Raw genomic sequence first — 15,469 nt, forward strand, 5'->3', positions numbered from 1 at the left:
TAGTCCGTCGGTTGAAATTGATCCATTCTGTAAACGAGTGCAGCAGTATTCAGCGGTGTTTTTGACCGACACGATGGTGGTTGTGTACTTTCTGGTCACGTGACTGCAAGATCTCTATACAGGATAAATACCTGGAACTCTCCACTAGTTAGACATACGTAACCAAAGAAGCCTTTCAGATGAGAGGTGAAACATCTTCAAGAATTTCAAGCAAGTCCAGTTGCCTTCTTCAGCACCTACGGTTTACAATGCCCTGGATGACTGAGAACCTTCACAGACATCATACCAAGTTCCACTTCTGCCAGCCCAGAACAGGAATCTGAGGCTGGTCTTTTTCCAATCTTCAACTACCAATTTTGGTGAGCCTGTACCCACTCTAGCATCAGCTTCCCATTTTTGGATGACAGGCGTTAACCCCTTAAAGCAAATCTTATACATTAAGGCCAAGGGAAGGCGGCTAGAGCACCTTTATAAGAAAACTGGCCATTAAGGATGCTCTTAATGCTGCCCGATCCTCTTACTACGCTAACGTCATTAAGAGTGGCAACTATAGACCCAAAACTCTGTTTAGTACAATAAATAAACTTCTTCAGCCTCCTTCCTCAACCACTCCCAGTTCCCCTGCTCAGTCACTACGTTTACATGCACATAGAGAGAATCGAATTTCTGCCGTTGCTCGACTGAAATCGAAGTTCAAAATGCCATGTATACACCTTAATTCGGCTGAAATTGAACCGAACTTGATTTCTCAGAATCGAGCTACACGACCTAGTTTATGCGATTTCTGCTGAGTTACTTTGTGCATGTATACGCTATCGAGCTAGTTGTCGAGCTACTTCCGGAAGTGACGAGTGACGAGACCACAAGCGGGAAACACAACAGCCTCGGTCGGCATGACAACAGTAGTAGCGAGCAGCAGAAGAGGTCAGGAGGAACAAACGAAGAAGAGAAAATGGCGATGTAGAGCTCTCTGAAGTGTGGGTGGAGCACAGAGGACGGCAGGACAAAGCTTCTGGTACTAATAGGCTTTTTATTGTCAGACTTTTCAGTTTAACAGCCTACTTTTATTCTTGAGACACACACACACACACACACACACACACGCGCGTGCTGTGTTCTAGTCCCGGGATGAGCTGTCCCCTCTGCTCTCCCTCTGCCTCCTTAAATAGGGCGCGGTTACTGGGAAGACACACAAACACAGGTTAATTACCGTCAGGTGTAGTGATTCTGCCACTCACCTTCCCTGGCTCCGCCCTCCTGTCACAGACCGGCGCTTGACCATGCCCCCACTGCCACAGGCAAGCAGAAACATGCACTTCTGGAGCAATGAGGAGACAGAGTTCATGCTCATTCAGCTTAAGGAGTTGAATATATTAAAATTCATGGACGGGAGAAAAACGCGCAATGGAGAACACGGAACTGATAACTTTGTTTACACTCTTGAATAGCTCTTCTTCATGACGACAACCGGAAGTGTACCAACACGATGGGGCGTGTTGCGCCACCTGTGGCTCGGGTGCACAATGCACCTCACACAATAGCCCGATTTCAGTTGTGTGCATGTAGGATTGGATTTCTCTGGCACCCTGCTGGGACCTTCAGCTCGATTACCGACAGCAGCTCGATTTGCATGTGCATGTAAATGTAGTCACTGTCAGGCTTTTTTGGATTTTTTCAAGGATAAAATTGACAGTATTTACCAACACTTTAATTCTGAAATTCATTCTTCTGTCTTGCAAGTAGCTCTTTCTCATAAAGCTGACTGCTGTCTCTCTGATTTCTCTCCTGTTGATTCTTCTAAAGTATCGGAAATTATGACTAAGTCCTCCTTCTCCTCATGTTTGCTGGACCCTGCACTTCTTAAATCCTGTTATCTGCTATCTCCCTTTATATTGCTCATATGATTAATCAGTGTTTTGCTTTAAGCACTGTTCCCATCTCCCTCAATTGCTTCTGTTACACCAATACTAAAGAAACCTGGTCTAGATTCTCTTTCACTGTCCAATTACAGACCCATTTCAAATCTCCCTTTCCTAGCTAAAGTAATGGAGTGAGTTGTAGCCTCTGTAATGGAAACTTCTAATAAACACTTCAGAACGCTTAGCAGTTATCTTTTCAGTTATTTATTATAGTAGATCATATAAAACAGATATATAAAATAGGAAAGGAAAGAGGAAGAAGAAGACACCACTTCAATGATGCCGAGAGTACGCACACTCTAAGTTGTGCTTTAGTGGCTGTTATCTATTATACTCTAAAGGCATTCGCTTACTGCCCGCATCTTCACATGATTGGCTCAAGATTTTCTATGAAACTTTGTTAAAGCGTGCACCTGGCATGCTCTGGTATGTGCAGGCGGATGAGTAGTTAGGGAGTACTCAGGCACCCTGCTTATCACCACCAAGGCCACAGAAAGGCGATTACAACATGGGAAAAACATCTTTCTCAGTACACTAGGCCACTTGAGCTCAACACACAGAAACACAGAGAATAGGAATGTTCATCCACTAAATTTCCCTCACACCTCTCAGCTTCATACTTTCCTTGCTCGTAATGATCTCTATGAACCCTTTCAGTCAGGCTTTCGCAATCTGCATAGCACTGAATCTGCTCTCTTAAGAGTTGTTAATGACCTCCTGCTCTCAACTGATGCTGGTCATTTCAATGTCCTTGTTCTCTTGGACCTCACAGCTGCCGTTGACACTGTACATCATGAGATACTCATTTCCAGACTATCTTCTTTTGGTATTACTGGCTTAGCTTTAGCCTGGTTGCAGTCATATCTAGCAAACAGGCAACAGTTCATCTCTATTGGTGTTCATAAATCATCCACTGTTACTGTTGCTCAAGGTGTGCCTCGGGGTTCTGTCCTTGGTCCCCTTCTTTTTATATTATATGTTTCTCCTATAGGCCAGATAATCCATAACCATGGCCTTAACTTTCATTGTTATGCTCATGACCATTCAAATCTATATCACTATCACCCCTTCCATAGCCTCCGTCCAGCTGCTAAGGACTTGTATCACTGACCTTAAGCAATGGCTGCATAAGAACTGCCTTAAACTTAATGCTAGCAAAACGGAGGTTCTTTCAATAGGTACCAAAAGACAGGTTCTGAACTTCTCCAATTTCACTACTGATGTTGATGGTGTGTCTATTAGTCCTTCCCAAGTTATAAAAAAACCTTGGAGTTCTCTTTGACTCCACCCTTACATTTGAACCCCATCTTAAACTCATGAAAGGTTAAAAGCAAGAATGCTTCTTACACCTCTGCAATATTGCACGTCTCCGCCCTCTTCTCTTGGATACTGATGCCAAAATGTTGGTCAATGCATTTATTTTTTCTCGTCTTGACTATTGCAATTCTCTCTTTTATGGTCTCCCTGCCACATTGCTCAATCGCCTGCAGTACATCCAAAACTCAGCAGCAAGAGTCCTCAGACTCACCAAGCGCACTGCTCACATAACTCCTGTTTTACAGCAACTGCACTGGTTGCCAGTTATCTCCCGGATTAAATACAAACTCTTGCTTTTAACCTATAAAGCGCTTCATGGTTTCACCCCTTCCTATCTCTGCGAGCTAATTCATTTGTACTGTCCCTCCCGCTCCCTCAGATCTTCTGTCTGTGGACTTCTGACTGTCCCACGGACAGAAGATCTGAGGTAACTTTTGGTAACTCCTGTGTAAAGCATCCTTGGGTTTGTGAAAGGCGCTATATAAATTGAAATTATTATTATTATTATTATTATTATTATTATTATTGGGGCGGCACGGTGGTGTAGTGGTTAGCGCTGTCGCCTCACAGCAAGAAGGTCCTGGGTTCGAGCCCCGGGGCCGGCGAGGGCTTTTCTGTGTGGAGTTTGCATGTTCTCCCCGTGTCCGCGTGGGTTTCCTCCGGGTGCTCCGGTTTCCCCCACAGTCCAAAGACATGCAGGTTAGGTTAACTGGTGACTCTAAATTGACCGTAGGTGTGAATGTGAGTGTGAATGGTTGTCTGTGTCTATGTGTCAGCCCTGTGATGACCTGGCGACTTGTCCAGGGTGTACCCCGCCTTTCGCCCATAGTCAGCTGGGATAGGCTCCAGCTTGCCTGCGACCCTGTAGAACAGGATAAAGTGGCTACAGATAATGAGATGAGATTATTATTATTATTATTATTATAAACACACACAAAAAAAAATGGGTTCACAAAGTGTCCCAAATGTGGTCCATGCTCACTGTACGTGTGTTTCCACATTTCTGTAATAACACAAGTGTTTATGGCTATGCCTTAGGGAGCTGCGTGAGAGGCTCCAACCCGAGGTGGCCGAACTGATCAAACAGCAGAGGCTGAACCAGCTGTGCGAGGGTGCCTGCTTCAGGAAGATCAGCACGCGCCGCAGACAAGGTGAGTCACTTTAAGTGTCAAACAAACTCCAGCACACTTCCTGATAAGAAAGGAGTAACCAAAAATTGCCATGCTGCCAAAGATGCATGTAGTTATGTTGTCTTTCTTTATCTCAATTTCAGACAAGTTTTTGTATTGTCGACTGTCTCCAAATCACAAAGTACTACACTATGGGGATGTAGAGGATTTGTCACAGGGACAAATCCCTCATGAATCTCTACAGGAGAAATGTGAGCCTCTTTTAGTGCACTATTTGTGTATTTCAATCAGAACTTGTTGCATTTTTCATTAAATTTGCAATGTAAATTCCCTGCAATGTGAGATATGAAGTTTATCTTAGAGTGGTGAATATATTTCACAAGTCAGCAAAGAGAATGAGTGGAAATATCTTCGTGCCACCGTGTAATGTTCTTTAGATTATAATGGACACATCCACAAAAAAAAAAAATTAATCAAAAGAATTTTAATTTTGAACCGGTTCACCATTTTGACAACGTGCGTCTAGTCAGCGGAAAAACACTGGGAGTGACGTCATCAGAGTGAAATATCAGGAAATATGTCACTCAGATCCGGGATGTATTTCGTATGAAAAATGTGAGTTTTTCAACACGAGAAGATAAACTTCATATCTTCAAGCCAATGTGTGATTTTTCTTTTTATTATATCGACACATTCACAAACACAAAGTACCCAAATTTATCAAAACAATTCATTGATATTGGAAAATATTTTACTCAATGTCCCAGATGTAGTTCATATGAAAAATACAAGTGGTATATTTCCCAGTAAAACACTCGTGTCTATGTAATAAATTATAAAACATAATTGTACTGTAATTACCTTTCAGAATAAAAGCTTTAACGGTACTCCATATGCACCTTTCTAGACAAGGCTATATCCTAAATGTACAAAAGGTGCACCCTTAAAGCGAGACTGCCTTTCAGATTTTTCAAGTGTAGGTCATAAAAAGAATTTTCCCAACATCCAGTTATTTTTGTTTAGTGGACCGAAAGCTACTGAATTCGAATTGCAGACTTCCAATTTTATTAGTTTTTTTTAAATAGAACAATTAATTAATTTAGTGCCACGTGGCTCTAAATTCTGTGCTATTTTTTCCTGCTTCACCATGACCCAATTCAAGATACGACGTCATGCATCACGTGGTGAGCTTTCCCCGTTCACGCAAGGCATTGTGGGATACAAATTTGAAACAGGAGAGAAAAATGAAGGATGTGAGCGTGCAAATGAAACGTGAAAGACCGACGACAGTAACGGAACGTAAGAAGAAAAGACGTTATGTTATAGGCGAAGGAAAGGAAATGCAGGACCAAACTAATAAATATCGGTGGTCAGCGAGAACCTTGGTGTGATCAGCTGTTTGTTTAGTGACAAAATGATGTAACTGTCAGTGCACGGTCAAAGGTAAACCTGTGCATGCGCGCACACACATGGACTTCCTCTGTCTGCTTAACTGTGCAAAGTGAGTGATTTCATGCACATTATTTGCTCGGGAATTGCCTCAAATTAAATAACTTCCCAGTCACAGAATGGCCTGATATTTTGTGAGATATTACAGAAATAAACATACTGTACATCACAATGACCACATTTCAGAGGGAACTAAATTTCACCGATTTTATGAAATCGAAAGGCTGTCTAGCTTTAAAGGTACCACATTCACAACAAGGACAGAAACCTTTAGTACCCTAGGTTTAATACTTTTTTTTTCCTGAGTGTGTGTGCTAACAGAATCTTTCTCCTCATGTCTGTCTTCAGTAACAGTAGCAGATATCAAGACAGTGGTAACTGGGAAAGATTGTCCTCATGTGAAGGAGAAAGGAGCGCTAAAGCAGAATAAGATAAGTTTTAACAATGAAAATGTGATTCAGTTAAGACGATGCTTTTGATGAAAGACAGTAATAAGTTTGTAAGACATTCAGGAGATGCCATCTATGCTTCTGTAGTACACTATAATGGCTGCCTCATACACCCTTCGAGCAAATAGGGACTGGCTGTTGTTTATTAGTCCTGGAAAAAGGTCCAACACCATTCGAAGAATAAATTACACTTAATGGCAATTACACTTAATGGGGGAAACCATGGCCTAAGGGTTAGAGAAGCAGTTTTGGGATCAAAATGTCACTGGTTTGATTCCCTGGACCAGCAGGAATGGCTGAAGTGCCCTTGAACAAGGCACCTAACCCCCAGCAAGGAGTTAAAGAAGCCATTTTTGTCAACCTGGAACGGCCATCACTGAACAGAGGTGGTGGTCTAAGGGCCTCTGCATGCTCTTGCGACAAGGCTTTCGCAGATAGCTTTTCGCAGACAGTTGTAATTTATCGTTGAGCGGGGAGTAATAGGCGTGCGTGATGTTATTCACCGCCACAACGCAAGGGGGTGTGAAGTCGCGAAATCGCTAGGAGTAGTTGGTGGGTGTGGTTAGTGGAGTGTTTATCCTCCGGTTACTTATAATGACTAGAGCTGGAGTCGTATAGATGTACGTACTTCCTCACTTCCTCGATCAACCGCTCTTCGTGCTGCTCCATCTTTGCTCGTGTTTTTAAAAATGGCGGTAGTGAAAACAAAACAAACCGGGAAAGTAGGGAAGCGGAAGTGCGTGTACAGCGGATGTAGAGTGGACCAATCAGAGCACAATCAGATCTTGTCTGCGACGCTGCGTTGTCAGCATAAATTGGCCTTAAGACATCATTTATCAACCACCTACAATGCAGTCCTTAGCACACTTCCCAGACAACTGAATGCACACCAAAACCCAGCTGTTTTCAGTGACTCACAAGAGGACAGATGCCCCTTTTCCACCAAATCAGTTCCAGGGCTGGTTCGGGGCCAGTGCTGGTGCTGGTTCACAACTCATTCAACTTGCGAGCCAGCTGAGAACCAGTTTGCTTTTCCATAGCTCAGGGTGCTAAGCGGAGCCAAGTCAGTTACGTCACTGTATACGTCAGTTACGTCGCTGTATACGTCAGTTACGTCGCTGCGTTTGTATAAACCTTGGCGCGAACATCGTAGCAACAACAACATGGAGAAGAAGCAGCAGCAGCAACAACAACAATAATAATGGATGACTTCATGTTTGTACAGCTGCTGCTTCTCGCCGCTTAAAAATGGCGACCTTTCACGATCTTGCTATTGTTGTTGGTCTTAACAACTCTGCCCCCCCGCTGATGTAAGCGGTTCTTTCCTCTGGCCCAGCAAAGAGTTGGTGCTAGCCTGGAACCAGTTTTTCTGGCCCCAGAGCCAGTTCTTTGTCAGTGGAAACAGAAAACCCGGTTCCAAACTAAGCACTGGCCCCGAACCAGCCCTGGAACTGCTTTGGTGGAAAAGGGGCACGAGAGGACCAACTATCCATTGATGATCCCAACGACTCTCTAGGCCGTTCACACCCAGCCCCCAGTGATCCACACCAACAGGATGACTCAACGACACCTTAGGATTGCTTTTCATCCATGAGAGGATAAATACCTGATACTCCCTATTAGGCCAAGTTTACATTAGACCGTATCTGTCTCGTTTTCTTCGCGGATGCACTGTCCGTTTACATTAAAACGCCTGGAAACGCCGGGAAACGGGAATCCGCCAGGGTCCACATATTCAATCTAGATCGTGTCTGGTCCGGTGCTGTGTAAACATTGAGAATACGCGGATACGCTGTGCTGAGCTCTAGCTGGCGTCGTCATTGGACAACGTCACTGTGACATCCACCTTCCTGATTCGCTGGCGTTGGTCATGTGACGCGACTGCTGAAAAACGGCGCGGACTTCCGCCTTGTATCACCTTTCATTAAAGAGTATAAAAGTATGAAAATACTGCAAATACTGATGCAAATACTGCCCATTGTGTAGTTATGATTGTCTTTAGGCTTGCCATCCTTCCACTTGCAAGTGGTAAGTGATATGCGCTGGGATCACACACACAGCGGCTCAGTCCCGAATCACAGCTTGTGCATTTCACTCGTGTGCTCTGTGAGCTGCGCAAGGCCGGAGTGCGCACCCTCCAGAGGGCACTCGCTGTTCAGGGCGGAGTGATTTGGAGCGCAGGATGCCTGTGGAGCCGAGCGTATCCGTGTATTGGTGTTGCTGTGTGCACGCAAATCGTGTATTGGTGTTGCTGTGTGCACACTAATCGTTTTAAAAACATTAATCTGATGATCCGCTGATACGGTCTAATGTAAACATGGGCTTAGTCAGACAGAACTGAAGAAGCCTTTCGGATGAGAGGTGAAACGTCTTCAAGAATCTTCAAGCAAGTCCAGTTGCTCTCTTTTACCACCTACAGTTTACTATGACCTGGATGACTGAGAATCTTCACAGACATCTAACCCCCAACTGCTCCCCACTTTGGTGGGTATGTCAGGGTCTTGTTATATGTCGCTCTGGATAAGAACATCTGCTAAATGCCTGTAATGTAGTGTAACAAGGGACTGCTGGAGTTGGGAATTCAGTGCAAGGGCCAAGACTCAGGAAAGTGCCAAATTCCACCATCCATTTGGGACCGCACAGAGAGAAAGCTGCCAAGCTGTTCTGACAACTTGCAGAGTAGCAGTGGGAACCAAGGTCTTGCACTGGCCATCTTTGGAAGACAAGTAGGAGTCTGTAGCTTAGTTGCTGAATCACATTACTAAGGCTACATCCACACGACAACGGCAACGAGATGTTATTTAAAAAAATATCGCGTCCACATGGGCAACGATCAGTAAAATATCAGGTCCATATGGCAACGCAACGCTTGCTGAAAACGATGCAATACACATGCCACACCTCTAGGGGCGCTGTAAGACGGTCCCTTCGGAGACACCAGAACAATAGAAGAAGTAAGGACGCATGCGCATAAACTATTATGCGCGAGACTTCATATTAGCCACAAAGTCAGAAAAATCTGTTCGTAAAATTACATTATAATGACCAAATACAATGAAAAGTATTTTTCCAGTCTCACCTGTGAAAGGTAATCCCATGTGATCCCGTTTGGACGGTAAACCTGTTGGTACAGTTAAACGCAGCACATGAATGAGGCATCTTTATTCTCCGCTTTGACCCATCCAATATGGCGGCGAGGATGACGTATGATTCTACGTGGAAGGCGGCGTCTTTAATGGTCCGGAATAAATTGAATGCTACACGTTGATGGATTCATTTGTTCTTCTACGCCCTTTTTGAGGAATGTATTGTAGGACTTAAACCAACATCTGAAGAGGTGAGATCGCTCCTTTTTTTCCCTATTTTTGCTGGCGGGATTGACTCTGCCCTAAGGGCTATTCTCTCTCTCTCTCTCTCTCTCACTTTGCACCATTACACAATAAATATTCACAGTGAAAATATTTTGTAAACGCATTTCATGAACCAAGTTATAGGATTTGTTGACAACTCGCATCGAGTTCGTTACACTTCTACCCGGCATGAAGCACTCACAGTCATGTGGTTGTGATGTCATCGTAAACAAATCCATTCTACTCATCCAGACGACTTCGCAACGGCAACGTTGCCAGATCTTTCCACTCTGGAACCCGTTCTCAAAAGATTGCATTTTGGGGCACCCAAAACGCCGGTGCCGTGTGGACGCCAGGCCGAAACGATAAACAATTGTATCGGATTCACCTGAATCCGTTGCCGTGTGAACAGGGCCTGACTTACTATATCCAAAGCTAGTAACGATAAAGAGATTAGCAATGCAAAAGACTCAAGGCACTTGATTACCACAGAATCCATTAACGTTCCCATTAAGGTAGAAAGGAATGAAAGGAAGTTATCTCCAGCTTTGGAGGATAGGATACCTCTGACTGTGATCACAAGCTGCGAAGCTCTTAGTTCAATGGTTATGATTACTAGGAGCCTGGTTTGGGACCAGACAATCATCAAAGTCATGATCATATTAACTCAGGAGCTGATTTAAAATTTGTTACAGCACCCTCATTCATTCAGTCCACTAGGTGAAAATATGAATTTAATTGCATTTAATTTAAACCTGAAAGGAACCTTAAATTTAGTACTGTATTTAAGTAAGAAGTCATGTCCTGTGTCTGAAATCACTCACTACTCACTATATAGTTTGGCATTTTGTCATGCTGTCCGAATGTATAGTGAAAATTATTACACTCTATAGAGTGGACTCGACCGTGAGTTGACCTAGTGTTAAGCATGTCTGCCTCTCGACCGAGAGATCGCGAGTTCTACTTGCAGTCGGGTCATACCAAAGACCATCAATAAAATGGTACCTACTACCATCTGGCAAGGCACACTGCAATACAGATGCGAGTAGGGAAGTCAAACTCTGGTGGTTACCAGAGGATTAGCCCCCCCACTGTAGCCCTAGCTGTATAGGTGAGAGGCTGAGGGCTATCGAAACGGAGATCGGCACCGCACCCATACACCTGAAAGAGTTGGTTAGTACAGGGCCAGGAGACTGCCTGGAAAGACCAGATTCTGGCGTGAGAGGGACTTTGACTTGACTTGATATAGTGGACTCATAGTATCCCACAATGCATTGTGAAAAATAGTGTACAACCAATGGTCACTAACCAAGCAATATATACCATCATGCATTGCGGTTGCGCTGAAAGAAAAGCTGTTTCATAAGGACTGGTAAGTATTTTTGATTGAGTATAGCAGTAGTTTGTTTTATGACAACAGGCACGAAAATGGCAATAATATTGTATGTTGGGGTGAGTGGATGGAAGAAGAAACACATAAATGGACATTCAAGTACAATTAAAAATAGTAAGAGAATTGAAAAATACGCTAAAATAGATTAAGACATAAACTACAAGAATGAAAGTTACAGTGCAAGGCAAGAAATTAATCAAAAGCCTCAAATTTGATTTAATAAAAGGCAGCGGCAAAGAAGAAAATATTCAGCCTTGATTTAAAAGAACTGAAAGATGCAGCAGACACAAAGTACTTTGTATTTATTAATGAGGGAAATACGCTCAGTATAATATGTATTTATTATTTTGAAAATCCACCAGCTGACTGATCTGGCATGTTTTAATTGTGCGACAGTAATGACATAAATAATGGTGCGGCGGAGTAGTGTCTGAAAATGTTTATGTTGTTGTTTTACCAATGAGCTCACTATATAGTCCTCTATATAGAACTCCCTAGATAGTGAGTAGGGAGTAGTGAATGAGTGATTTCAGACACAGCTATGGAAAGTCACTTAAAGTGCTACTATAAGAATTCTTAAAGTTATCAGTAAATACACTGAAATTTAGCATTTCATAAACTTTTAGGATACTTTCAGAGTATCCTAAAGCTGTTAATTCATCTAGTGATCTTTCATCGAATTAAAAATATCCTAAAGTACAACCTTGCAGCTTACCTTAAGATACCCTCAGAAGTTAATTTGCTGTCCCAGGAAAGAGGACACATAAAATAGTGACAGGGCTGCCATCTGGCATGGTGCTGTCCCTTCAGAAAAAAGTGCTAATAGGCCCAGCGGGGTGAGATTAGAGGTCAGACACAAAGGTCTAATGTGAATTCATTTTTGCTTTTCTGCTTTAGGAGGTGCCTGAGCTTGCTTTCTCCATTTTATATGAATCTGATGAATATTTGAACTTCGTTGCTCCAGACAAGTATGAGGTAACAATTTTTAGTTTAGTTTGTATAGATTTCAAATTTCACTTACCCTTTATCTCACAGGTGTAGTCCAGGTGTACAATTCCTACTATTGTAACTACACTATATGGCCAATGGATTGTAAATACCCAACCATCATGCCCATGTGTTCCTTCCTCAACTGTCGCCACAAAGTTGGATGCTCTTAATTCTATGCTATAGCAATATCCTTTCACTGGAATTAAGAGTCCTAAACATGTTCCAACATGACAATGCCCCTGTACACAAAGCAAGGTCCATGAAGACGTGGTTTGCCAAGGTTGGTGTGGAAGAACTGGAATGTCCTACACACAGCCCTGCCCTCAACCCCACTGAACGCCTTTGGGATGAACTGCAATGCTGATTGCACTCCAGGCCTCTTTGCCAGACATCAGTGCCTGACCTGCAGTGGTGCTTTTGTGGCTAGGGACTGCAGTTGACTTGCTGGCTTTAGGACTACAGTTGTTGTAAACGGTTTTGCGCTCGGGTTTCCGATGGTGGAGGGTTTATAGCATCAACGAAGCTGACTTTATGTTAGGACTGTTAATGTTATAGTCATGTTGTCTGTTGTTGCCCGGATGGGGATGGGTTCCCTTTTGAGTCTGGTTCCTCTCAAGGTTTCTTCCTCATGTCGTCTGAGGGAGTTTTCCCTTGCCACCGTCGCCACAGGCGTGCTCGTTGGAGATAGATTAGGGATAAAATGAGCTCATATTTTAAGTCATTCAAATTCTGTAAAGCTGCTTTGCGACAATGTTTATTGTTAAATGCGCTATACAAATAAACTTGACTTGACTCACTAATGCTCTTGTGGCTGAATGAACAAATCCCCACAGCCACACTCCAAAATCTATTGAATATCCTCATATTCCAGAAGAGTTGAGGTTATTATAGCAGCAACGGGTGGCAGAGTGGTGTAGTGGTTAGCCTTGTTGCCTCACAGCAATTAGGTACTGGGTTCAATTAGGTATTGGGGCCTTTCTGTGCAGAGCTGGCATGGTCTTGTGTCCCTGCATGATTTTCCTCCTGGTGCTCCTTTTTCCTCCCACAGTTCAGAGACATGCAGGTCAACTGGCTACTCAAAATTGCCCAAAGGTATGAATGTGATTGTGAATGGTTGTTTGTCTCTGTCTTAGTCCTGCAATGACTGGGCAGTCCCAACCTGCCCAGGGTGTACCCCGCTTCTTGCCCAATGTCAGATGGGATTGGCTCCAGCTTCCCCCATGACCCTGATGGATAAATGGTGTAGATAATGGATGGATGGTTGGATGGATATTGCAGCAAAGAGGGGGACAAAATCTGGAATGGGATTTTTAAAACGAAGGACATGTGGGTGTTATGGTCAGGTGTTCACAAACCTTTGGCCATATAGTGTACATGCCTTTCCAATTAACCTCACTGTAGTTAAGGAATACCTAATGTTTAAAAGTAAATTGATGCAACTTATTCAACTGTTTCATGAAACAGTGTGTTCATTTTCAAATATGGCTTATATATATATGGTCTCATCTTTGACATTCTCATCAGTACTGCATCTGGACAGATGGCTTGAATGCGCTTTTGGGAAAAGAGATGACAAGTGAACTCACCAAGTCAGATATGGACATGCTGGTTACCATGGAGATAAGGCTACGCCTCTTAGACCTTGAGAATGTCCAGATTCCTGAAGTTCCACCCCCGATACCCAAAGAACCCAGAGATTATGACTTTGTTTATGATTACAGCCAACAACACAATTGAGAGGCACTGCATCTAGGGTTGCAAAGGGGTGGAAAGTTTCCGGGAATTTTGAAGGGCCCGGGAATATTGGGAATTTTCAATTTTGGCATTTATGAAGTTTTAAACATTTCATCACCCAGAAAAACAAATTAAAACCCATGTTAAGCCTTTCTTTCAAATATGTACTGTTTCGTGCATATTTCTAGGACATATTGCTGAAGGCCAATTAATAAAAGGCTTTTAGTTTTTCAATATTAGTATTATATTCAGATTTTTCAGTGAAAAATTATTATTCTCAATCTCAATTAGGGATTTTTCTTCAAATAAAGCATCTTGCCACTCTTACATTTTGTGGGAAATTCCAAGATGCTAAATATACTAACATTTAACATAACAGTACCCTTTGGTAAGAATTAACTGGAAATCTAACTCATTGCATAACAAGTAGTGATTTCTAAAAATCTTGCAAAAACTCAATTTTGACCATTTCAATTACAAAATTTTGCAAAACTTGAAGACTTGCCTACAGATTTAATCACAAAGGTATCACATCATAAAATAACAAGGAATATTAAAAAATGTAAAAATTTCTAATTACTAGTAGTCTTGAAATAAGTTTTGCTGCTTGTAAAATATATTAGTGCTACTTTTTTTCTTTGAATCGGGAGCAAGGTTGTTTAATGTCATTGTTTTAATAGCATTGTATACCCTAATCATTACTTCTAATCCGATAATTTGCAAGCAAATTACTTGACAGGATATGGTTTAAAAACCAGTTGCAAAACGAAAAAGGAATTCAAGTTGTTGAAGTATAATTAGGAAACAAAAAAGTTACTGGAAGCAGTCTTCAAAATCACAAGTAGAGTTAAAGTTGCTTTTGAAGATAAATTCTCACAAAGTCTAAGGTTATTGTTTAATTCATTATACATGTACCAGGGAAAACCTGTATTGTTTTTGTAAAACATTTGGTGGTTATTAATTTTCTCAGTTGTTTAATTACAACCCCGATTCCAAAAAAGTTGGGACAAAGTACAAATTGTAAATAAAAATGGAATGCAATGATGTGGAAGTTTCAAAATTCCATATTTTATTCAGAACAGAACATAGATGACATATCAAATGTTTAAACTGAGAAAATGTATCATTTAAAGAGAAAAATTAGGTGATTTTAAATTTCATGACAACACGTCTCAAAAAAGTTGGGACAAGGCCATGTTTACCACTGTGAGACATCCCCTTTTCTCTTTACAACAGTCTGTAAACGTCTGGGGACTGAGGAGACAAGTTGCTCAAGTTTAGGGATAGGAATGTTAACCCATTCTTGTCTAATGTAGGATTCTAGTTGCTCAACTGTCTTAGGTCTTTTTTGTTGTATCTTCCGTTTTATGATGCACCAAATGTTTTCTATGGGTGAAAGATCTGGACTGCAGGCTGGCCAGTTCAGTACCCGGACCCTTCTTCTACGCAGTCATGATGCTGTAATTGATGCAGTATGTGGTCTGGCATTGTCATGTTGGAAAATGCAAGGTCTTCCCTGAAAGAGACGTCGTCTGGATGGGAGCATATGTTGTTCTAGAACCTGGATATACCTTTCAGCATTGATGGTGTCTTTCCAGATGTGTAAGCTGCCCATGCCACACGCACTAATGCAACCCCATACCATCAGAGATGCAGGCTTCTGAACCGAGCGCTGATAACAACTTGGGTCATCCTTCTCTTCTTTAGTCCGAATGACACGGCGTCCCTGATTTCCATA

General features: G+C 42.3%; 1 protein-coding gene across 1 annotated transcript; it reads left to right on the forward strand.

Annotated features, from left to right (window-relative positions):
- The first annotated feature begins 2,045 nt into the window (after positions 1 to 2,045).
- si:dkey-56f14.7 (engulfment and cell motility protein 1) lies at positions 2,046 to 13,734 on the forward strand. The gene is made up of 6 exons (XM_060920784.1): positions 2,046 to 2,050; positions 4,275 to 4,387; positions 4,510 to 4,617; positions 6,164 to 6,267; positions 11,905 to 11,982; positions 13,522 to 13,734. Exons 1-6 carry the CDS (start codon positions 2,046 to 2,048, stop codon positions 13,732 to 13,734), a joined length of 621 nt encoding a protein of 206 aa, XP_060776767.1.
- Positions 13,735 to 15,469: the final 1,735 nt, after the last annotated feature.

This window comes from Neoarius graeffei, chromosome 5 (assembly GCF_027579695.1).
Source record: "Neoarius graeffei isolate fNeoGra1 chromosome 5, fNeoGra1.pri, whole genome shotgun sequence".
NCBI classification, from domain to species: domain Eukaryota; kingdom Metazoa; phylum Chordata; class Actinopteri; order Siluriformes; family Ariidae; genus Neoarius; species Neoarius graeffei.